The sequence below is a fragment of the Falco peregrinus genome, chromosome 19, assembly GCF_023634155.1.
Source record: "Falco peregrinus isolate bFalPer1 chromosome 19, bFalPer1.pri, whole genome shotgun sequence".
In the NCBI taxonomy this organism is placed as follows: Eukaryota; Metazoa; Chordata; class Aves; order Falconiformes; family Falconidae; genus Falco; species Falco peregrinus.
The window spans coordinates 5196191-5218735 of NC_073740.1; the positions used below are offsets into that span (position 1 = coordinate 5196191).

Here is a 22545-nt window from a genome sequence, read left to right on the forward strand (position 1 = left end):
ACACAAGCCCAGGGCCATGCCCCTGCAAACGGCACCGCTGTAACAGCACTGTGCTAATGTTGCCGTAGGTCAGTCCCTGAAGGGTTGGAAATACGATTGTAGCAGCCAGTTGCCCCTCGGCTGCATCACGAGGCGTCTCGTTAGACCTGAGCCCGTCAGCGATGGTGGCAGCGCTGCTGGGGGAACGTTTTTAAGAAGGGGAGAAAACCCTGTGCAATGGCAACTTCATCTGGAGCGAAGAATGAGAGTGTGAGAGCAGCTGCGGACACCCGGGCAGGGCAGGAGGAGACAGGAGGGGCCCCAGGCACCAGAGCAGAGATTCCCTGGCAGCCTGTGGGGAAGCCCACGGTGAGGAAGACTGTCCCCCTCAGCCATGGAGCCCACGGGGGAGAAGCTCCCCACCCACAGCACGGGGAGGACCCCACGCTGGGGCGCGATGAGGCTGTGCCCCATGGGCAGCCCACGCTGGAGCTGGCTCCCCCCAACGAGCGGCCTTGCCCATCCACGCGAGGAAGATGGGCACAGAGGAACAGGGGGCTGTGTGCACATTCCGCACCCTTGCCACCAGCGCTCTGAGTCTCCATGATCCATGTGCAGCTTCTCCTTCAGGCCCAGCTTCTGCCGAGACGTGAGCCTGGCCGGGGCTCGGCACAGCCCCTTGCACCAGCCCAGAGAAGCTGCCACTGTGGGTGCATCGATCCTCCCGTGGCAACCAGTGCCCCACCGATGCGACACAAATGCCTTCTCCCTGCTCGTGGAAACTCGCCTTGCGAAAGGGGGAGCGGGTGTGCCGCGCCGGTGAGCTTACCATCTTGTGAGCACTCAGCGGAAGGGATGCTGAGGGCAGAAAAACCCCAAATGTCCTGAACTCATGGAACCGCTGATGCCACCGAGAGCCAGGCCCGGGAGAGCGCCGGGGAGCTGCGAGGTGGCCGTGGGTCAGCGCGGCAGCGGCTGCGTCGCAAGGGGCCAGCCAGTGCCGTCACCATCACTGCGCCCACCGCATGGTTTCGGAGGGAAGGGCCGGGGCAGAGGCCTCGTATGTCTCCTCAGAGGGAAATTCATTGACAAAACTGTTTCTCCCAGCCGTGGAAATGCTTTAAACTTGAAGCAGCGGAGAGGCAGGATTTGCCGTGTATTTAGCTGCCCTGCCGACCCCTCGCAGTCACTCCGGGCTGCTGGAAAGAAATGGCTGGAGTGAGCAGCAGGGCAGGCCGGCAGCGCTCGCCAAACCATCACTATCGATCCTTGGGAACCAGGGGTGCTCGGATCTCTCCGCGAGCGGATCTCGCCTTCTGAACAAACACGGCAGCGGGGGGGAAAAGCCTCCGGGGAGGCCGGGGCTCCATGGCACAGACTGTTCTTTCTTTGCTGGACTTTTCTCTGCCCCTGACACGATAAACAATCCTTTTGTGCGAGATATAAACAACGCTAGGTTGCTGACGGAGAACAAAGGCAGCGATTCAGGGCTGGGATCAGCTGAACGCCGCGCATGATGGGCCCTGCGCCGCCTCTCCCGTCCAGGGCTTTGCCATCGGCCACCACTGACCCCAGCAGCCCCCAGACTCCGGCCCGGGACCCTGCCCCAATTTTGAGGGACAGGGCTGAGTGGGGACATGGACCGGAGCAGCACGGACGCCCGGCTGGTGGCTCCCTGTGGGAGCTCTGCTGGGTTTTCCCGGTGTATCCCAACGGCAGCACCAGCGGCATCACGACTCTCCTTGTCCCTCCGCTTGGCTTTGCGTCCTCCTGGCTCTGAGAAATAAGCCACGGCGGCACCCACGGCAGCGGGAATGCCAAGCACTCAGCCGGGCTTTCCTGCTCCCACAGGCCCCGGTGCCAGCCAGCCCACTCGGCATTGTCCCCCCAGGCCATGGGGCAGAGTGGGGGGCCGCATGTCCTTGCCCTGGCTGGGAAAGCAATTCCCAGTGGGAATTGGTCTCAGGGGCCCGGGCACCTTCCCCTTGGGCTCCCGGGTTCCCAAGGCACAGGCCCCACATAGGGGGTCAGGCCCCACATGGGGGGTCAGGCCCCACACTGGGGGGTCAGGCCGCATGTGGGAACATCCCACAGGATGTTCAGGCCCCACAGATGCTCTCAGGTCCCACATGGGGGGTCAGGCCCCAGGAGCCCCATGAGGGACATTCAGGCCCCACACTGGGGGCTCACAGCCTGTGCAGAGGGTGAAGCCCCACACAGCGGTTGAGGCCCCACATGGGGGCTCAGGCCCCACTCAGGATCTCAGGCCCCACATGGGGGGTTGAGGCCCCAGGGGCCCCATGAGGGACGTTCAGGCCCCACAGTGGGGGCTCAGGGCCCGTGCAGAGGGTGAAGCCCCACATGGGGGGTTCAGGCCCCACCCAAGGGCTCTGGCCCCATTTAGGACGTTCAGGTCCCACTTGGGCTCTCAGGCCCCACATGGCGGCTCAGGCCCCACTGGAGACCTCAGGCCCCATGCAGGAACATCCCATGGGATGTTCGGGCCCCACTGATGGTCTCAGGCCCCACGTGGGGGGTTGAAGGCCCCACATGGGGCGTTGAGGCCCCACTGGGGCTCAAAGGCGCCACATGGGGGCTCAGGCCCCACTCAGGATCTCAGGCCCCATGTGGGATGTTCTGGCCCCACGTGGGATGTTCAGGCCCCACTCAGAATCTCAGGCCCCACATGGGGGGCTCAGGCCCCACTCAGGATCTCAGGCCCCAATTGGGCTCAGGACCCACACTGGATGTTCTGGCCCCACAGGGGCTCTCAGGCCCAACTCGGGTTGTCCCGGCCCGACTCGGGCGGCTCCGGCCCCCACTCGGGCTCTCAGGCCCCACGCGGGGGCCGCCCCCGGCGCGCGCCCCCGCCCCGCCCCGCCCCTAGGGGGCGCCCTGCTCCGCGCAGGCGCCGTCGGGGCGCGGCGGGAGCGGGGGCGGTGCCGCCATTGGCTGGGCCGGGCCGGGGGCGGGGCGGCCGCGTGCGCCCGCCAAAGCGCTCCGGGCGGGAACGGCGGCTGCGGGCGGCGGCGGCTCCGGCGGTGGCTCTGGGCCCCGGCGCCGGGCGGTCGCGCACAGGGCGCAGGTAGGGCTGGGCCTGGGCCGCGGGGGCACGGGGCTGTCTCGGGGGGCGGCGGGGGGGGCCCGCCTGGGTCGGGAATCGGCCGGGGGTGACGGGGTCCGGGACTGGGCCCGGGTCGTGGCTGGGGGGCCCCGGGGGGCGGGTCCGGGCCCGGGCCCGTTGGGCGCTGGGGGGTCCCGGCGCCGATCCCCGGTATAGGCCGGGCCCCGGGAGTGGGGGGTCCCGGGGCCGAGCCCGTTTGTGCCCCGCGGTGGGGGGGGTCCTGGGGCCGTGTCCCGGGGTGGGGGGTCCCGGGGGCTCCCAGCTGCCCCCCCCCGCTCCTGCCCGGTGAGGAGCCCCCGGGCCGGGGCTCCTCCGCTCCGGCAGCACCGCCCGTTCCCGCGCCACGGCGGGCCCCGCAGCGGGGGGTCGGTGGCCTCCAGCCCCCCGGGACCGGTCCCCGCGGTTCGGGCTGGAGTGGAGCGGCGGGCAGGGGGGTCCGGCCGGGCCACGGGAGCCACCGGGCCGGGGTCGCTGCGTGGCCCCATCCCGAGCCGGGCGCTGGCTCGCCCGCAGTGTTCCCGCTTGTGGTGACTTTTTTTACACGAAATGATCGTAATCCGGTTACTTTTCCTCCGCTGCGGATCAAGCGGGATTGCTGTTGGCAACCTGGAAATCCGTGCGGCTTTGCCATCCCGTGTTTTGCGTCGGAACCGGAGCAGCCTCCATCCTACCGAGGGCTCGTCCCGGTGAAAAGCCCCGTTGCTTTTTTTTCCCCCCCGATGCCGGTTCACCAGCACCGGGCGGGAGCGTGGAGAGCTGTGAGTAACCGTCGGGGCTGGGCTCGGTTCGCTCGGCCAGACACGAGCTTAAAAACAGCTCCAGAGTTTACTCATCTTAATCTGGGGAGGAAAGGGAGTTTCTCGTCCGGCTAATTACAGGTTGTCTCGCTGCTGAGCCGTGGACTCCGTATGCTTTCCTTGTGGGCGAGGAGGCTGGCGGTGAGTCACCGGCTCCAACATCTCTGACAATCCCATGCTTAAGGGAAACGTCTTTGCACCGACGCCGTGGCGTGGGAGTCGCTTACGCAAGGAGCTCGGTAACGGGACGGATCCTCCCGGGAGGCGGCGACAGCTCCCTGTTACACCGGGGAGAGTGCGGCTGGGCTCGACGCTGTGTCCCACCGCTTGCCCGTCTGTAAAATGGGCTAACGCCAGCGCGGTGCTGTGTGCGTGGTGCTTAGGGGCACAACGCTGGCGACGATGCGCTTGCAGCGTGTGCGGGGGGATGAATTTCCACTTTGAATTGCAGGGGGAGTAAAGATGATATTGTTGGTGTAAGTCGAGTAGCTGGAAAAGCCCAGCTCAACGGCTGGATTTCTCCAGATCACTGAAAACGTCACATTTTTTCTTCTTCTTCCTGACTCTGCCATGTGTTTCCAGGCCTTGGCGAAGGCTGAGCGTCGTCGCTGCCGTTCGTACGGTGCAGTGGGAGTCTCGTGTTTGGGTTTGCTTTCTGCTGCAGCCGCTCCCGATGTTGGAGGAGCAGCGCTTTTCTGGGTGCGGTGGTGTAAAGCATGTGCAAACCTCTTGTATCGCAGGAGGAGGGTGGGCTGGTCGCTTGGACTTTAAAGCGCTGTGGCCGTTTTTTTTTCTTTGGTGCTTCCCTTCTTCATAGTGATTAAAATAAAAGGCCTCGCGAGGCTAGTTGTGAGGCTCGGGTTAATAGTTTCTGTAGGACAAAAGCTGCTGTTTCAAGTAGGTGTAAAAGGAAAATAAACAGTTGGCGCAACAAGTTGTGGCATCACAGCTTTAACCTGCGCGGAGCGGGGACCGCAGGCACTAAATCCTTCCTGCTGCTTGGGAGTCCTTGCCCTGGTGTGGAAAGGAAAGCTGCCTTTTCCCGGGAAATACAGGGGATGTTCTCGATGGAAAATGTACTGGCAAAGCCGCTGTGCAGCAGCTTGAGCAGCGCCTGTCTGCACTGTGGTGGTTTTTGGGGGAAAGCGATGTTTAATCGCCTTGAAGGTGCTTTTTTTTGCTTGCTGAGGAAGTTTATAGAGGGGCGGCGGGGCGGCAGCTTGCAGCTCTTAAGAGTTGATACAGCTGGAAGGGAAATGTGTCGGGATGCTCGTGCGGAGCGTGCAGCTTGGAAGAGCCAGGCTTTCTCCGAGCGCGGCTGGAGGTGTGAAACACTTGCCAGCTCTCGGCGTGCAAGCGGTGGATATTAAGCGATCAAATCTCTGCTGGAATAGAGGGAGGCAGGGGACGCAAGGAGGAGTTGTGTGCCCAGATACTTCCCAAGATCAGGAACGTGGCCTTTCTGGCGCTGTAGGTTTTGTGCTCGTTCCTCGTTTTCTGCTGGGTTTACTGTGTTCCTGACGAGTTGGTGCTGTGCAGCTGCAGCGGGATGTGATGCTGCTCTCGCCCCGTATCCAACAGGTGCCTTGGCCCTGTGAGTGCTTGAGTTAAACTGTAAACTCATCCAAATGACAGAAAGATCGATATACGCAGCGGGAAGGGGGCTGGATCAAAATACTAGGGGGAGAAAACGGTGTGGAACTGGTGGCAGAATCCACCGTGGCCTGGTTTGCGGAGGAGCTGGTTATGAGCATCCCGCCGGGAGGCTGGCAAGGACAGCGAGTGCCGGGCGCTGCGGCGAAACCGGGGTTTGCGCTGGAAATAGTCGTGACCTGATTTAAGCAGGTGAATTTGTCTCCGTTTGAATTTGCCTGCATGTGGCCTTGGAGAAAGAGGCGTTTGTTTTAAACGCGTGCCGCGGCGTGGGCTAAAACGGGAAGGGAGCCTAAGACGGGTCATTAAATAATTACTGTAATTCTTGGGAGTATAACCCTGCTCCCGAGAACGTCATGAGAGCGGGTGCTGCCGCGCTCATCAAATGATTTAATGGCTTTATCAAGCCACAGCGTAAGGAAGGACGGTTTTAGGAACCTCATCATTTCTTCTCCTTCTGTTCCTGCCGCCGCCATCCCTCATCCTGACGAGGCAGTTCGTGCAGCCCCACGAAGCAGGGGGTGTTTATTGACTGAACTTTACAGCCCTTCGTTGCCCCCGTGTCCTGGGTGCTGCCTCCCGCGCTGGAATGCGCAGCAGCCCCGTGCCCTCTCCCCTGGGCAGCCTTCGGGGATGAAAAGTTGATGCTTAAGTGGAAGCAAGGATGCTGTGAAAACTAGATTACGTGTGCTCATCCTCGTTAATTATCGGACTGTAACAACAATCCTTTTTTAACGTAGTACACGATCCACGTTGAGGTTTGAGCCCTTGTTTTCCCTTCAGCACCAAACAGAAATTTATCCCGAAAAGCCCAAACCCTTTCGAAAGAGGAGTTGATAAATAAGAGTGATGATCATGTGGGTAGAGCCTCAGAATTAATGAAGCTTCTGTGTTTGTGTTGGAGACTTTTCCAGCTTTTACACGGTTTGGAGGCTTCATGCCCGTGCGGTGCCGACGTGCTCTTCACCCCAAGTTTTAGAATGATCTGGCTGTTGAAATTAGTGCGGTTTTATTTAGAGCAATGGGAAGCAGGTGGCTGTAGCTCTGGAAAACAGGGTGAAGTTTCTATTTAAAAGCGGTTAAGCATATGAAAATTGTCATGTTTTTATAAACTCTCACTGCGACTCTTGCTTCACTGCTGCTCTTCTCGTGCTCCGACTTTTGAGCAACAGCGTGTTTTTTTAAGAACGCCTTTTCCCTGCTGCAAAAACCTCCACTTGCGGGGACAGCATGCTGTCCTGAAGGAGCCTGGGTCGTGCCAAAAATCTGCAGGAGGCTTCTGAGCTCGGCTTCTGAGGCTGGGGTACGGCGGGACGGGGACTCCAGGAAGAGCGGCTCGTACCGAACGTGGGATGCTGCAGCCCAGCGACCTCAGTGCTATGTCCGACCTGGCCGGGAGCTGCCTGACGCCTCTGTTTACAAATATTCTGCTTTCTGGCTCTGTTTACAAATCATATTCCGCTTTCTGCCTTGTGGACTGGCTTTTTGCATCCGCAGCGCCCTCTCCTTGGGCTGGAGGAGTGGGCGAGCTCGTAGCTTTTTGTCAGGAATAACTGTTTGGCTGAGCTTTGGCGACGGAGGTTCGGTGAGGATCCATCAAGCCAGTTTGATTTTTGCCCTGGGTGAAGCGAGAGCTGCGCGGGCCCTATCCTGTCTTGCACAGCACCTAGTCGGAGCTTAGCGACCACGATAAAGGTATTAGGTCAGGTCAGGCTCAGCGCAACACTGCTAATCCCGGCTTGGTTTTGGCTGCTGTCGCGTGCGTTAGGTAACCTGCGGGTGTCGGGTCAGGGATGCGGGCTGGGGCAGAGGCAGCATCCCGCGGCTGTGGGAAAGCGGAGAAAGTGAGGAACCTCCCTGGAGGAGCTTCAGATCTTGCTCGTTTGGAGCTGAGCCGCATGAGTAGCTTATTTTGCTCGTAGCTATTCCGATAAGGCTCGTTAAGTAAAGAGCAGGGCTCGGCCAGCTCGGGCGCGGGGCCACTCACGGCGCCGATGTCTCGCCTCAGTTTGCACCATGACCCCGCCGTCGGGGCGAGGCTTGGGTGCAGCTCCACGGGGAGAGCGAGCCGGCCGCCTTTCCCTCCGTGTCAGCACCGAGTGCTCTCCTTGCACCGGTTTTGGGTGGGATTTTGGGTTGGGAGTCGGGCGCGTTGGCTGCGTGGCTTCTCGGAGCTTCCTCCTGGTGGAGCTTGGGAAAGCCAAGCAGGTGAGCGATGTGGGAAGTGCAGAGCGTCTGGCTGGGGCCGGCAGAGCGAGGTCTTGCGGGGATTTTTGGCACCCTCTGCCTTGGTCCAGCTGGGAGATGCTCTCTGCAGGCTGGGATGCGGCGGAGGTGCCTGGCTGAGGTCGTGCCACGACTTTGTGCCGCTGGGACCGGAGCCCTGGTGACCTGGCTGGCGTTCCTGCCCTCCTCCAAAACCCACGTGGTGATCTGGGGGAAGAGGCGTCGCCCTTCCACGCTCCTTAAATATTCCTAGAAATACCTTTGGAAACGTAACAGAGGCCGCCTATGATACAGGAGCTCCAGGTCGTGTTTAATACTTAGTTTTGGCATCAGCCCTTAAAAACAAATCTCTCTTTTTTCTGAAGTACGTGGTCTCCGCGTGGTTGAAATCTGAACAAAATCAGAAGCCTGAACGATCCATCTTTTCTGCAGATTGGGTGAAATGTTTATTTAGTTAAGTGTGCTTGATGATTTTATTTTGGTTTTTGCCTCTCCTTATGCCCTAGATGACACAAGTGATGAAGCTGAGCTACGCTGAATTATTTTTACCTTTTTTCTGATTTCTTCCCTTGGTCCCTTTTAATGTGCCTGGTGGAGTTAGGGCAGGGACCAGGATGCTCCGCATCTCTCTGGCAGGTCCCTACTGAAACCTGGCGAATTAATTTTGGCGATGCCTTACCCTGCAGGGAGCGAGGGAGCTGCGGGGCGCTCGGCTTCTGCGTGTTTTCTCTGACTTTACCCTTGGTTTAGACCAGCGTTTGGTATTTGGTGTTTTAATCGGCGTTAGGAAGGAGGAAGGTTTGCGTCGGGGTGACCGAAACACGGCTCTTTCCTCGCTGAAGGCAGAGGGAACCTGGGCAGGTTCTCGCCGCCTGGAAGGATGCAGTTTTGCGGTAGTGATAGGCGGAGGCATCCGTCCGGCGCGTTGGGATGCGCAGCTTTCACTCTGTTTTTCAGGGTGTGGTGACCGAGCGAGAAAGACTGTTTGTGTAAGGATCGAGCTTAGCAGAGTTCAGAGCTCGGGGTGACTCACGGCTCGCTGCATCGCTCCACTTGAAACGACGCTGTGCTGCGGTGCTGGTGTGGGCTGGGGGGAAGAGACCCTGACTGATGGCTCAGAATCCCGGCAGGAGCAGCAGAGGAGCCTGCAGGTAATGTAATAACCCCCTGCGTGTCACCCGTGCCGGGGGAGCCAGCGACGTTTAGCGTGGCGCAGCGTGAGGCTTTGCTGCTGGTGGGGTTTTGAGCCTTAAAACCACAGGTGGCGTAAATTTACCCCATGGATTGGTTGGCTTCTACCTCCTGAAGACCCCCAGGATGCTCTGGCCTGCGGCCACCTGGTCCTTTCTTCATTGTGCTCCTCGTTAGCAAACCTGTGCTGGCTCAAAGGCTGCTGCCACCCCCCCGGGGCCATGCCCTTGGCGTGCCCAAATCGTAAGAAAAGAAATTTTATAGCAACTAGGCTGGGAAATGCACCTACCCAGCTCAAACTCTGTTTAAAATCAGAATGTTTGCGTGCAAAGGGGGTATTTCAACGCGCTTGAGGACAAAAGTCCTCCTGGGTTGCTGGTGCCTTTGACAACGTTGACTTAAAAGCTGGAGTTTAAAAAGGAGGGAGGTTGTGGCGACTTTTGACGCAAAAGGAAACATTTTCCTTGGGCTGAAACTGTTGAGTTTCCGAATATAGTTTGAGCTGCTGCGTCCTGCTGCCTGGAGCGAGCAGGAAACGGATGCCCAGGGGCTGGGGGAGGACACCTGCCTCCCACTGATCCCCCTCCCCAGACCAAGACACCCTCAAGGCACCGCCGAGAGCTCGGTCCTGAGCTCAGCTCCCGGTTCTCTGTGCAAGCCGGGACGCCGGGGGGTTCGTCGGGGCAGCACCAGGCAGCTGGGAGACTGGCTAAAAAAAAATAAATAAGTACCAAGTTTTTATTTCTTTATTCAACCTGCTTTTGAAGATTTCACGCCGCGCTGCTGGTTCGGCTGAGATGGGCTTGCAGAAACCAGGGTGGTCTTCCTGTAAAAGCGGGCAGGATGATGAAGGCTCCTAAATATTTGCGATGCTGAAGGCTCTTATCAGGGGTGTTGAGCACATGGTTGTAAATTTGCATTTTCTGTGCTTTCTTCTGCTATTTGCACACAACTGATAAAGCAGCTGCTGCGCCAGGGTGCCAGGGGGAAGGGGGTTTGGAAGAAGAGCTCGGTACGTTGCTGGATGGTGACCGGGAGGGTGAGCCTGGGGTTAGGTCTTGTATGAAACCTCGTGCAAAAAAAAAAAAAAAAAAAAGGAAAGAAAAAAAAAAAAAAAAGTTTTCTCATAGGGGAGTCGCCTCCTTCGTTCGCTGATGTTGTTCCTTCCGCGGCTCGCAGGGGACCGCGCTCCGCAGGTATGACAGCGTGTTCGGGCACGACAGCAGAACGGGGTGAAGTATTTCCAGTAGCAATGAACTCAGTCATCCTTTCTGGACAGGACAACGAAAAAAAAAAAAAAAGAAAAAAAACCCTAAACCCCAGTGAATCAGCCTGAAACCATTTGCTGCAAAACACCTCCCGAAATCCCGACGCGTGGCCGGAGAGGGGCTGGGAGTTGGAGCCGGTCCCCTCCTTGCTCTTGTAGATTCCAGCAACACCCTGTGGCTCGTGCGCTTCTAGAAACTTCTCCAGACAGAGCGTGATTTGCTAATAACCTTTTAGCTTTGCTTTGGGCCTGCGGTATTGAAGCCCGGGGCGGTCAGAAAGCTGTTGTACCTTGAGTGGCTTCTTGTGGATGGGCAGCAGGAGCGGTGACGGTGACTGATTATTTTTTTGGGGGGAGGGGGGGGGCAGAGAGAGCTGCCATTGCCCCGACACCCCTTCCCGTTGGGTTAGCACCAAGCGGTTCCTGCCTTGTCATGGAGAAATCGCTGCAGGCAGCGGCAAATCCACGCCTTTCCTTGGACCTGATCAGCCCGTAAATTGCTTTTATAAGCCCTTATAAAGAAAAAAAAAATTATTTTTTTTTTTTTAAAAAAAAAAAAAAAAAGGCTGGTCTTGGTGAGGCTCAGCCCCGCAGCTGGCTGTCCCTCGTGCTGGAGCCCGGTCCGGAGCATAACAAATTTGTTATTCATTAGCCTTGAGTGTTGTGCTCTTCTGCAGGTGAACGGTTAAAACACCGGCCGGGATCTTCACCTCTGACTTCCAGGCGAATCCCGTTGCTGTTTTTCTGGGATTTTCCCCAAGGTTATATGTGAAGCATCCAGTGGTGCCTGCCCGGGACGTGAAAACTCTTTCCAGGCTCGTGTTTTCGCTGCCTAGCACTCACGGGTCTCCTGCTTGCAAATCCTTCCAGTGTCTCATAAGGGCGAGGCTTAATTAAGCTTTTTATCACATTTTACAAGCATTAGCTAACGAAATGTCGTGGCGTCCCTATGGGGTAGGTGTTTTTCCGCTTACCCTAACCAAGCCGTTTGTGTCGGGAGGGAGATGCTTTGGAACCCGTGCCCGCCGTTACGCCGAGATGCTCTAAAAAGACGTGGATTTCCCCGAGGTTTGAAAACGCCAACATTGTCCCGTGCCCGCGCAGTGCAGCCGATGGAAATGTCAGACCGGAGGCTCCCAGAGATCTGAACATCCATAAAAACAAGCGGCTTTTAGGACGGCTGGAAATGCAGCTGGTGGCCTCAGCTGGCGGCGTCTGCAGCTTGTAATTAAAATTTGTGTGTTCCTGAAGGAGGAGGAGGATGGAAAATGGGGTGAACGTGGGTTCCGCCGGAGCTGCGCTGAGCTTTTACCCCATTTCTTATCTTTATGGTGCTTGGGCGAGAGCCGGGGGGCATGGGAAGGGGGCAGGGTGCCGGTGCCTGGGATGAGGGGGGAGGAAAGGCAATCCTCTCATTTTACTCATGTTAAAATTTAAAACACTAATGTTAGCCGGATGGGGAAAAGCGGAACGCCGAGAGCTGGAGGGTGCCAGCGCTCGCCTCCAACGCGGGGTTGGGTTATTTTTTAACCAGGAGCGAGCGGCTCCGGCTCTGCTCCCTCGCGTTTTGCCCGCGTAGCTGGGCACCGGCAGCACAGCAGAGCGGGCGCTGGGCTCGGAGGATTCCTGCCAGCCAAGGACATCGTGGTTTTCCCCAAACGCGGCGTCACACGCGGTTCGAAGCCAATATTGACACCGCTGTCAGCTCCGGAGCTCACGCGGCACATCCTCGGTGGAAGGCTCCGGGCGAGCTGCTGGTGCTGCCGCCGACGCTGGGAGAAGGTTGGTTTTTCCCTGGAGCTTTTCCTCTTGGGACTCCTCTCGCTGCTTCGCCTTGTTCGGTTTGGGTTTTAACCCCTGCTGCCGCTTTGGTTTGGAGCTCGTTGCCCCTGGACTTCACCGGTTTTTCACCGACGCGTGGCACGCTCTGGTGAAATCCGTCGGCTGAAAAGGGGCTGAGCGTCTCCTACAGTTTCAAAAATCTGGACCAAAAGTAGCTGGGCTGGAAACCTTCGGCGGATTTAATGCTCTGCAGTTACCAGTGGAAGGCAGCTCCTCGCGGGAGGCGGCAATGGGATGGATAATCCCCATCGGGGGTGTTGCGGCGCCGCGGGCAACCTCCTACCGGTGAGACTGGAGCGGACGTGGAACCGTGGGAGAGAAAATGCGATGGATCTCGGGAGAGAACAGAGCCACAGGACAGCCACGGGGAGCTGCTGGAGGGTGGGAACTGGATTACAAATCCAGAAAATTAGGATTACAACGAAGGGCCTGGAGCCCCAACCCCCGCATCCTGCAGCGGCCAAACCAGCACGCGGTTTATTCCCTTGGAAGTGATTTTTTTTTTTTTAAATTATTATTATTATTTTTTCCCCATATTTTTAAGATAGAGCTGAACAGGAGTAAACACGCTGCATCCCTCAGCCTGGCTTCCCTGGGGTGTTGGTGGGCAGGTGGCTGAAATGGGATCAATTCTGTCCGTTGGAGATGGGGCTGGATACATATTTTGCAGCATCCCCCCCTCCCAAAATATGCCAGATGCCACATAAACACCCACTGCTGCGCTGCCGCCCGATGCCCTACCTGCCAAATACTTTTACTGACAGGGCGCAGATAACAATGCGCAATTGTGCGCGTCCCGGCGCTGCGGTTATTCAAATAAATAAAAATCTTTCCCCAGATTTCGCTGGGAAGGAGGCGTTTACCTTCCCCGACATCGCTTCTGCTCCTCTATGCAAATTTTTTGGGAAACCTCATCCACGTGAGGCCGAACCGAGGTGTAAATCCTCCAGATTTACGGAGCGGAGCTGCTGTTGGCACCTCCAGGGGGGACAGCGCAGTCGCCTTTTTGCAAATAAAAGCATTTTGATGTTTTCTGGATGTGGGTTTGTTTGGGCGATTTTTTTTTTTTTTTTTTTTTAATTTTTTTTTTTTTTTTTTCCTCCCCCCTCCAAATTTTGAAAACTTCAGCCAGGGAAGCATGACAGCTCCCCAGCGAATTAATTACCTTTTTTTTTCTTAGCTAAAATATTGAATATGTACGGTGGGGGTGTCACCTTTGGTGTCACTCCTGTAGGTGATGGCTTCGCCCCCAGGAAGCGGCGTGGACCCCGCGGCGCTGCTGTTGTGATTTGAGCTGCGGCGTTCATGCTAAAAGCAGGAAAAAAGTTTTATTTCCAGACCCCTTCCCCCCCCCCCCCCCAAAAAAAAAAAAAATTGATGGGAAGGTGATGATGGAGCCTTATCGCAATGGGAGGATCGCTGCCAAGAATTCCTGCCCGCTTTTGGGAGCTCTGAAGGCTGTTTTAATTGGGAGTTGATAACGAAGCCGCACCAAGCTGGCTCTGCGCCGGCAGTTTTCCCCCCCTCTCAAATCCAGATTTTTATTATCGGAAGAGCTCGGAGATGGGAATTCCCCACTCCTGAAAACGCAGTGAAGGCAAATGCGCTGGTTTGCCAGAAGCTTTGGGGAGTTAAAGGAGAAGCACCTCGAGGGATGCGCGAGAGGTGGGAATATCTTGGAGGAGCGTCGGCGAGGGGGAAGAAAATTACGGGAATGTTGGGAAGCGCACTTTGTCGGTGTTTCTGGGTCTTCCCTCCCATCACCAAGCAGTTCTCATTAACGTCTTTGCAAATTAAGGCAATTTTGGTTCAGCTTTTCACTGCTGGGAAGATGCTGGATGGGTGGTGGTGGGAGCAAGGACTCAAAATCCCGCTCTCCCTTTGTGCGCAGCCTGGAAGAGAAAAACTTTGGGAGTATGGGACAGCACCTTTGGGCTTTGCTTGTTGTTTTTTTGTTTGTTTGTTTGTTTTTCCCCTGGAATAGCTTAAAACGTAAATATTTAGGAAGTAGCATTTCCTTGAAGCACTGATGATGGGGGGTGGGATTTTTCAGAGGACTTCAAGAACATAATGGATAAAGAAATAATGGATATTTGGGATGTGATGGATAACGGGACCGTGGGATAGGATGCCTTTCTTCAGTATCCTGGATTTGTACCAAAGCTGTGAAAAAAAAACCTCAGAGGGACCGCTTTGCTAGAGTGGCGAATTCATCCCCTAAATCCCGTTGGCGCGTTTTGCAGCTGGAGCTTTGCATCCGCGGCCGACGCGCTGGCGATGTCCCTCCGGTATTTTCAGGCAATTTTTTTATTTGTCCTTTTGCCCTTTTGATCTCGTTCTGATGAAATACCGGAGGAAAACCGGCACCTCGGGGCTTTTTTTTGGGGGGGGGGCGGGGGATGACATCCCATCAGCTCGGGATGGGGATGCTGGTGGCCGCATGGGCTTCAGCTGGATTGTTCCGAGGATGAAATCATGGTTATTCAGCATTTAATTTGCCTTAATTCCCACCGGAGCATCCTGCAAATAACTCAGTATATAAATAATAATATAAATATAAATATATAAATAAACTAACCTGGGATTTAGTCCCAAACACGTTGTCATCAGCACTTTTCTGTTTGCAATAGAAGGGGAAAAGCTGGTGTAGGGATTGTACCCCACGGTCGGGATGGCACCGTAGATGCTGGGGTGCACGTGTCGCCTGCAGCCGTTGCTGGACAGTGAATTTTATTTTATTTTATTTATTTTACTGTCCGAACACATGTCGTTTCGGGGTTGTCTTCAGCTAACAACAGCCCCAAGATCGCCACGGCGATAAAAAAATGAAATAATTTTTCTGCACACATCCAATTAATAAGCGAACGACCCGCCAGCAGGGCAGTATTTAGCCATCAAAGCCAGGTTTTGCCCATTTTTGAGAGTAATCCTGAAAAAAAGTCTTTTTTTCCAAGGAAAACAGGTTTCGGCGTCTTCCATGTAACACTGAAATTGCCTCTCCTACGCTTGGTGCAGCAATGCCTCCCTCGACCAGCCTGGCACATTTTTTTTCCCCTCTTCTTCGTGTTCAAATTTTCAGTTTGGGATTTTTTTTTTTTTCCCCCCAGCGGTTTCTGTTCCTCGACAGTAGAATTTTTATCATGACCCTTTAACTGAAAAATAAAATAAAAATTTAAAAAAAAAAAAAAAGACAACCCCACCTGGCAGAGCTTTAACTGAAAAATAAAATAATTTTATTAAAAAGAAAAAAGACAACCCTACCCGGCAGAGCTTTAACTGAAAAATGAAATGAAAAGTTTTTTTTAAAAAAGACAACCCCACCCGGCAGAGCTTTAACTGAAAAATAAAATAATTTTATTAAAAAGAAAAAAGACAACCCTACCCGGCAGAGCTTTAACTGAAAAATAAAATAATTTTTTAAAAAAAAAAAAAAAGACAACCCAACCTGGCAGAGCTTTAACTGAAAAATAAAATAAAAAATCATAATAATAAAAAAGACAACCCCACCCGGCAGAGCCTTAACTGAAAAATAAAATAAAAAATTTAAAAAAAAAAAGACAACCCAACCCAGCAGAGCTTTCTACCCAGTCCGGGCTCCCGCTGCTCGCCGTTTCGGGGGGGAGGAATGCAGAAAATCAGGATTTGAGCACACACCTTTCCAAATCTCCGGACCTGCTAAAAATTCAGATTTACGTAATTCGCCTTCGGGCAGGCTCTTTGCTCCCTTCTGGGAAGGTGATCCGCACCGGTCACTTGTGGTTTTCTGCAAGGAGGAATTGTTTGGATTTTATTTTTATTTTATTTTTTGCCTGAAAGGGGCTTTTTATGTTGTTCTAATGCTGATGTTTTGCTCCCAAATAAATTTAATTCCTAGCGGTGTATTCGTGATTTTGGAAAGAAAAGCTCCACCGCCTTTGGGATGAGAATTGTTTTGGGTTTTTTTTCCCTGGATTTGCCACCGTTAGCAGAGCCGTTACCCCCCTTTGCATGTGGGGAGAAAGCCGCAAAATCCCTATTTTATTTTATTTTTCTCCCAGTTATTAATGCACTCAACAGCAGTCCCAAAGCACCGTTAACTGGGGGGAGGGGGTGGTTTATTCTCCCCCCTTGGCACCTGCCATGGGATGGTTCCCAGCCAGCTCGGCCGGGTTAATTATTTTATACGCTGTAACGCGAGCCCTGCGCCTTCTCGGTCCGCAGGTCGATGCCGCGGTGCTGATCCGGCGCCGCCGACCCCAGCTGCCCAGCGGGATCCATGAGCGCACCACCTCGGCTATGGACATCGTCCTGTCGGATTTTGTTCGCTCAACGGGGGCAGAGCCGGGACTGGCCAGAGACCTCCTGGAAGGTAAATCAAATGGGGAATAAAAAAAAAAGGGAAAGTGCCTGATGGGGAAGCTGGGGGGGAGGGGGGAAAGTTAAGGACCCCTGGTGCCGGTGATACGAAAATCGTGCCCTCGGCGGCGCGGCTGGTGAAATTCTGCCCGGGTTTCTCGTTACACCTCTGTTGGGGAACGAATTTCAAATGTTCAGCTGGAAAAACCCATCGACCAGGAGCGTGGTCCCCATCCTTCGCACGCTGTTCACCACAAGCAGCAAAACTTCAGGCTTTTGTTTTATTTTATTTTATTTTTTTTCCTTTATAGCAGCGATGCCTTCGGAAGGGTTGACAGAATAGCGCTAGGTGAGGGCTGCCCGCCTTTCGAAAGCAGTGGAGGGGTAATTACCGAGGCAAAAACGTGCTTTTACTGGTACATCTCGTTCTGCTTGCGACGGCGGTTTGATTATGCCGATATAAATTGCTATTTTGCCGATGCCGGTGACCTCTCCCGGCGGAGCATCCCCTTTACACCCAGCGCTCGAGCTGCCTACCCAGCAGGACCGGTCGGTTTGAGGTGGTGATGGAGAGCGTGGAGACGCTCGGGGAGTTGAACACAACCGTCATCTGCTTTAAACTTTAAAAAGTTTTGGTTTTTAAACGGGGAAGCCAGCCCCGGAGAGCCTGGGCACACTGCCCTGGCAGCTTCCTCCAAAACCCCATCAGGTGGGGAAGTCGTTCCTTTAGCTGTAGGGCTGCAGGTGATTTTTTTATTATTAATATTTTTCACTCTACTTAGAACCACGGGAAGGGTAGAGGAGAAAAGATAACCAGGGCTTAATTTTGAGGCTGTAAACTCGCTCGGGAGCGTTGCCTTCGGGTGCGTGTTGACAAAAGGATGGTGAGTAAATAGCGGCGTGTGTCGTAACGCTGGAGGACAAAAGCCTTGCGTGAGAAGCAGGGTTGTTTGTACACAATTAACCAACGGGCAATTAGAATGCAAGACCACACTTGCCTGTTTCTCCTTTTTCTTGGACAATACGGCTCGTTTCTGTTGTCGCTTGGACCCGGGACCAGCTGATGCTCCTACAGCATCCGTGCCGGCTCCCTGCCTGCTGCTCTAGCACTAACGAATTCAACGCCCTGAAATTGTTGCTAGAATTTGTGTCTTTGGGCAGTTTGCTTCACCTGCTCGGCTCTAGCTCTCCTCCCCTGGCTCGGTGCTCACCGCAGCGATTCGTGCCTTTTTCCTCTTCAAAACTCCCATCGGCTTTGGCAGTTTCGGGGCTTCGCCCGTGAATTTTCCCAGCTAAGCATCATCTCAGCGGGCTGGCACGCCGTGGGGGTTGTGGGGTGTTTAGGGTCTGGCTTCAGGTTGGTTTGTTTCGTGGCAGGATTTCAAATATTTTCTTTTGGAAGAAATATTTAGCCTTGCCATAGGAAAGGTGAAAGTGGATGCTCCTTCGAGCTCTCCGGCTCCCGCTCGGCACCTGGGTTGATTTATTTGGACAGCAGCGGGTTGAGCTCATTTTTATGACGTGCTGCTATTTCTCCTGCAGCCTTTGGTGGAGCTGGCAGCTCCAGGGGTGGAAACGAGGGAAAACAGAGAGATTTGCCTTTTTTTTGAGGGGTGGGTATTAGTGAAAGCAGTCAGATGAAGTAGGTGTATTAAGTGAGTTGTTCAGATGTGAGGTCTGAGGGCAACAGGAGCAACTTACATCGTGTTTTCTGCCTGTGCGTTGAGTTTTGTGCACGCGTTGAGTGAAGTTGGGGTCTGGTGGTGACGGGAGGTCAGAGTGACGGGCTTCCCAGTGGGCTTCCCGATGGACTTCCCAATGGAGTTTCCTGATGGACTTCCCGATGGGCTTCCTGATGAGCTTCCCGATGGTCCTCCTGAAGGGCTTCCCAATGGTCCTGCTGATGAGCTTCCTGATGGGCTTCCCGATGGTCCTCCTGATGGGCTTCCCGCTGGGCTTCCTGATGGGCTTCCTGATGGTCCTCCCGATGGACTTTCCAATGGGCTTCCTGATGGTCCTCCTGAAGGGTTTCCCAATGGTCCTCCTGATGGGCTTCCCGATGGTCCTCCTGGTGGGCTTCCCGATGGTCCTCCTGGTGGGCTTCCCGATGGTCCTCCTGGTGGGCTTCCCAATGGTCCTCCTGATGGGCTTCCCGATGGTCCTCCTGGTGGGCTTCCCGATGGTCCTCCTGGTGGGCTTCCCGATGGTCCTCCTGATGGGCTTCCCGATGGTCCTCCTGGTGGGCTTCCCGATGGTCCTCCTGGTGGGCTTCCCGATGGTCCTCCTGGTGGGCTTCCCGATGGTCCTCCTGATGGGCTTCCCGATGGTCCTCCTGATGGGCTTCCCGATGGTCCTCCTGGTGGGCTTCCCGATGGTCCTCCTGATGGGCTTCCCGATGGTCCTCCTGGTGGGCTTCCCGATGGTCCTCCTGATGGGCTTCCCGATGGGCTTCCCGATGGTCCTCCTGGTGGGCTTCCCGATGGTCCTCCTGATGGGCTTCCCGATGGTCCTCCTGGTGGGCTTCCCGATGGTCCTCCTGATGGGCTTCCCAATGGACTTCCTGATGGTCCTCCCGATGGGCTTCGCGGTGCTCCAGCACTGATGGAAACCCATCGCCGTGGCAGCATGGAGAGGCACAGAGAGCTGAGGAGCTGGGGGAGAGGAGCACGTGGTGATCAGTGAAATTATGTAGGTTCTGCTGATTGCCATCACGCGGCGATGGGGCAGCGAGGGCTGTAGTGCTGCGTGGGAGACGGGCTCCGGGTCTCTCTGTGCTGTGTCCCCAGGGGACGCCGGGTTTCTGCCGGAGGAGGGAACCTCCCTGTTATCATCCCAGCACCCGCCAAACCTGCTCGGTGCCAGGGCTCTTCCCGAAGGATCTTCCCAAAGGATCTCCCCACCTCTCCCTCCGCAGGGAACCACCATGGTGCCGAGTCCACCCAGCGCGCCCTTCCCGGCGCCGTGGTCGTTGGGATTTACGAGCCTGGCAGCTGCCAGAGTTCCATGTAGAGTTTCCAAACTTCAGGATTATTTTTTATTTTTATTTTTTTCAATTTTTGAATCAGCTGCTGGCGAAGGTCCTTGGGAAATGCAGCTGTGATGGGTCGGTGCCACTGGAGCATCCTCCCGTCGCCAATGCGGTCAAGCAAATAGTGATGCAGCAGCAAATTTAATTTTAATCTGATGGGTCATTCTCATTCCTTGATACTGATTCATTACTTTATTTTAAAAAAAAAGGGGGGGGGGGGGGGGAATAAATCCCTTTGACTCAGAAGGTACAGCTTAAAATAACTTTCCGTTTGGAGTCAGTTGTTAAATGCTGCAAATTACATCTCTCAAAAGAATTTAAATACTTGAGAAGCGTATTTCCTTTAGGGAATTAAACGTAATGACTTCTTTTATTGTCCCTGAGCTATCACGTAAACCCACTGGTGGTTTATATATCTTTCCTGTCGTGGCGTTGCTATATATAAAGTTGGCTTGCTTTCTACAGCATTTGCTGATTTAAGAGTCTAGATTAACAACGTTCATTAAAAAAAAAAATAAAAAAAAAAAAATCACAATTATCCTGGATGTAAGCCATATGGTAGGGTTATTTGTTTGGGGGGGGTTTTTTGCTACGTACACTTGTCTTTGCGAGACAGCGGCTTCGAAAAGGTCAATTTATTGTGCAGAAAGCTTTCAGTTTATTAATATATATTATGGTTTTGCCACTTGCTGCGTAATATTAAGAGGGGATGGAACTGCTTTAAGGATTCGCTTAACTCCACGAAGTTCAAGCTGTTTTGCTGAATAATTTATCTGGCCAGCAGTGACCCGAGCCAGATGAAAACTCTCCTAGATGCCACCTGCCCGGCTGGCACCTTGCTGGCTTCTAGATTTTAGGTGTCAGCTGAAAAAGAATTGGGTGGCCGCCTCTGAAACTGTGCGGGGAGATGTAAAAAAAAGGGGTTTTACAAACCAGCAGCTTTTGAAATCGGGCGTTGCGGCGCGTGTTTTCAGTGCAGCATCCCGCTGTGCTGATGGGGTAAAGGGGAGCCAGGGGCTGCGCGCGGTGCCGGCAGGGGGATCAGCGTCCTGGTGGTTGGAGGGTTATAAAAAAAAAAAAGGGCCGGGGGTTTAGCTCGATGCTGGTGGATGTGACACAGCCTCAATCCATTTCCCCTTGCTCAGGGCGGTGTGTCCCCATCCCGGCACGGGGACCCTGCCCTTCGTTTTACAGCCGGGAACCTTGTTCTGGCAAAGTGCCATCTCACACCGGAGAGAAGGGCGAGGTTTGGTGTGGTGGGTCCCTGGCAGTGGGTGCCCTGTCCCCGTGGGTGCCCCATCCTGGTGGGTGCCCCGTCCCTGGGGACACTCCAGTTCAAGCAGGACGGGGCTCTGAGCACCCGCTGTAGCGGGAGGTGTCCCAGCCCAGGGCAGGGGTGGCACTGGGGGGTCTTTACGGCCCCCTCCCACCCAAACCACCCGGTGAGGCGGTTTTTGCTGGGGTTTGGGGTTTTTTTGGCGGTGAGGTCTTTGGGTCTTGTGACGTCCAAGGGCAGCCACTCGCTCTGGGCTCTGCCCCTGCCTTTGCAGATGTGACGTGTGAGCCGCCCCTGCAGCAGAGCCAACGCTCTCTGGGCACTTGGGGTTCCTGGACTCTTCCAGAAATGCAAATCCTGGACAGAAATAGAGTGCCCAGCTGAAGGAGCGGTGCTGCTCCCTGCATCCCCCCGTGTTCCTGCCGGGCAGCCTTCCCGCTCCGTGATAACCCCCCCTGTGATGAGTTTCTAGCACGGAGGAACCCTCTCTATTTCTTTCCGCTGTCAGTGACCACTGTCGCTACCTTCCCGTCCAGGCAAGAACTGGGATCTGAGCGCAGCCCTGAGTGACTTCGAGCAGCTGAGGCAAGTGCACGCCGGCAACCTACCCCATTCCTTCAACGAGGGACGCGGCTACAGACCCCCCGAAAAAGAAGCGGCTCGTCCCGGGCGCCCGCCGCTCCAGCGGCAGGATGATATTGTGCAAGGTCAGTGTCACCAAAACGATACGGATCAATTAAATCTTCCTTCTGGTGCCTGAAATATTTATATGCTGGGGCAACCCAGCTACCGGCAACCAGAAAAACACTAGCGGAAGGCAGCGGTTTGGGAATGGCTCCGGTGAGGTTTGCTGCTCCTGCCCTGTTCAGGTGGTTTGTTTTTTTTTATCTTTCCCTCCCAGAAAAGCGCCTGTCTCGAGGCATCTCCCACGCCAGCTCAACCATCGTCTCCCTGGCCCGCTCCCACGTCTCCAGCAACGGCAGCAGCGAACATCTGCTGGAGATGCCCATTTGCACCTTCCAGCTGCCCGACCTCACCGTCTACACCGAGGATTTCCGCAGCTTCATCGAGCGAGACCTCATTGAGCAGTCCATGCTGGTGGCACTGGAGCAGGCTGGTGAGCCCTGTATATATATATGTATATATTTATTTTAATGCTAATACGGTGCGGCGGGAGCGGTTTCCAACAGGAGCGAGCCCAAGGCCACGGAGAAGCGAGTGCGCGGCGGGGCTGCGTTATCAGATAGGTATTATCGCATCCCTTTTTATATGGTATTATTGCATCCCTTTTCATACAGTATTAGCGCATCCCTTTTTTTTGTGGTATTAGCGCATCCCGTTTTTATACGGCGTGGTGCAAGAGTTGAGTAAGTCTGCTGCGCTGCGCCTGCGGACGCTGACCGTACGTAAATCGTGGATGGTTTATTGCTCGTGCAGCTGAATGCAGCTCTAAAAAAAAAAATAAAAATTGCATTATATTGCCCTCCTGGAACTTGTCAGCCTTCTGGAGAGAAGGAGGGTGCGAGAAATTCCTGCGTGACACGAGGAGTAGCTCATCACCGCTGACAAATACTAGGAGCGATTACCAACACCGTAGGTTGATGATGCGTTTTGTACGCTGCTTCAGCGCAGGACTCGTCTGCCTGGAGAGGAGCGGCCTCAGGAGCGCAGAGGGGCTGCGTTCTAACCTGCTTTTTCCCCTCCTGAGTAGTTGCTGGGTGAGCTGACATCACGATTTTGCCGGTGGATGAATGGGAACTCCGCGCTGGCGGAGAAAACCCAACACGCACCTTACCAGGAGTACATTGGATGGGGAGCAGGAGGACA

At 55.0% G+C, this 22545-nt stretch overlaps 1 protein-coding gene across 3 annotated transcripts in view; it reads left to right on the forward strand.

Annotated features, from left to right (window-relative positions):
* Positions 1-2956: 2956 nt before the first annotated feature.
* The window catches only part of OTUD7B (OTU deubiquitinase 7B), a 33740-nt gene continuing 14151 nt past the window's right edge, over positions 2957-22545 (forward strand). Inside the window, exons 1-5 of one of the 3 annotated variants that reach the window (XM_055792203.1) lie at positions 3049-3064; positions 8737-8930; positions 16280-16427; positions 21255-21425; positions 21620-21835. In XM_055792203.1, the coding sequence (XP_055648178.1) occupies positions 16355-16427; positions 21255-21425; positions 21620-21835 (460 nt within the window). In that variant the 5' untranslated portion in view covers positions 3049-3064; positions 8737-8930; positions 16280-16354. Of the gene's footprint in view, positions 3065-8736; positions 8931-16279; positions 16428-19025; positions 19103-21254; positions 21426-21619; positions 21836-22545 lie in introns of those variants that run through there. The other 2 variants (XM_055792202.1, XM_055792204.1) reach the window with 2 other exon arrangements.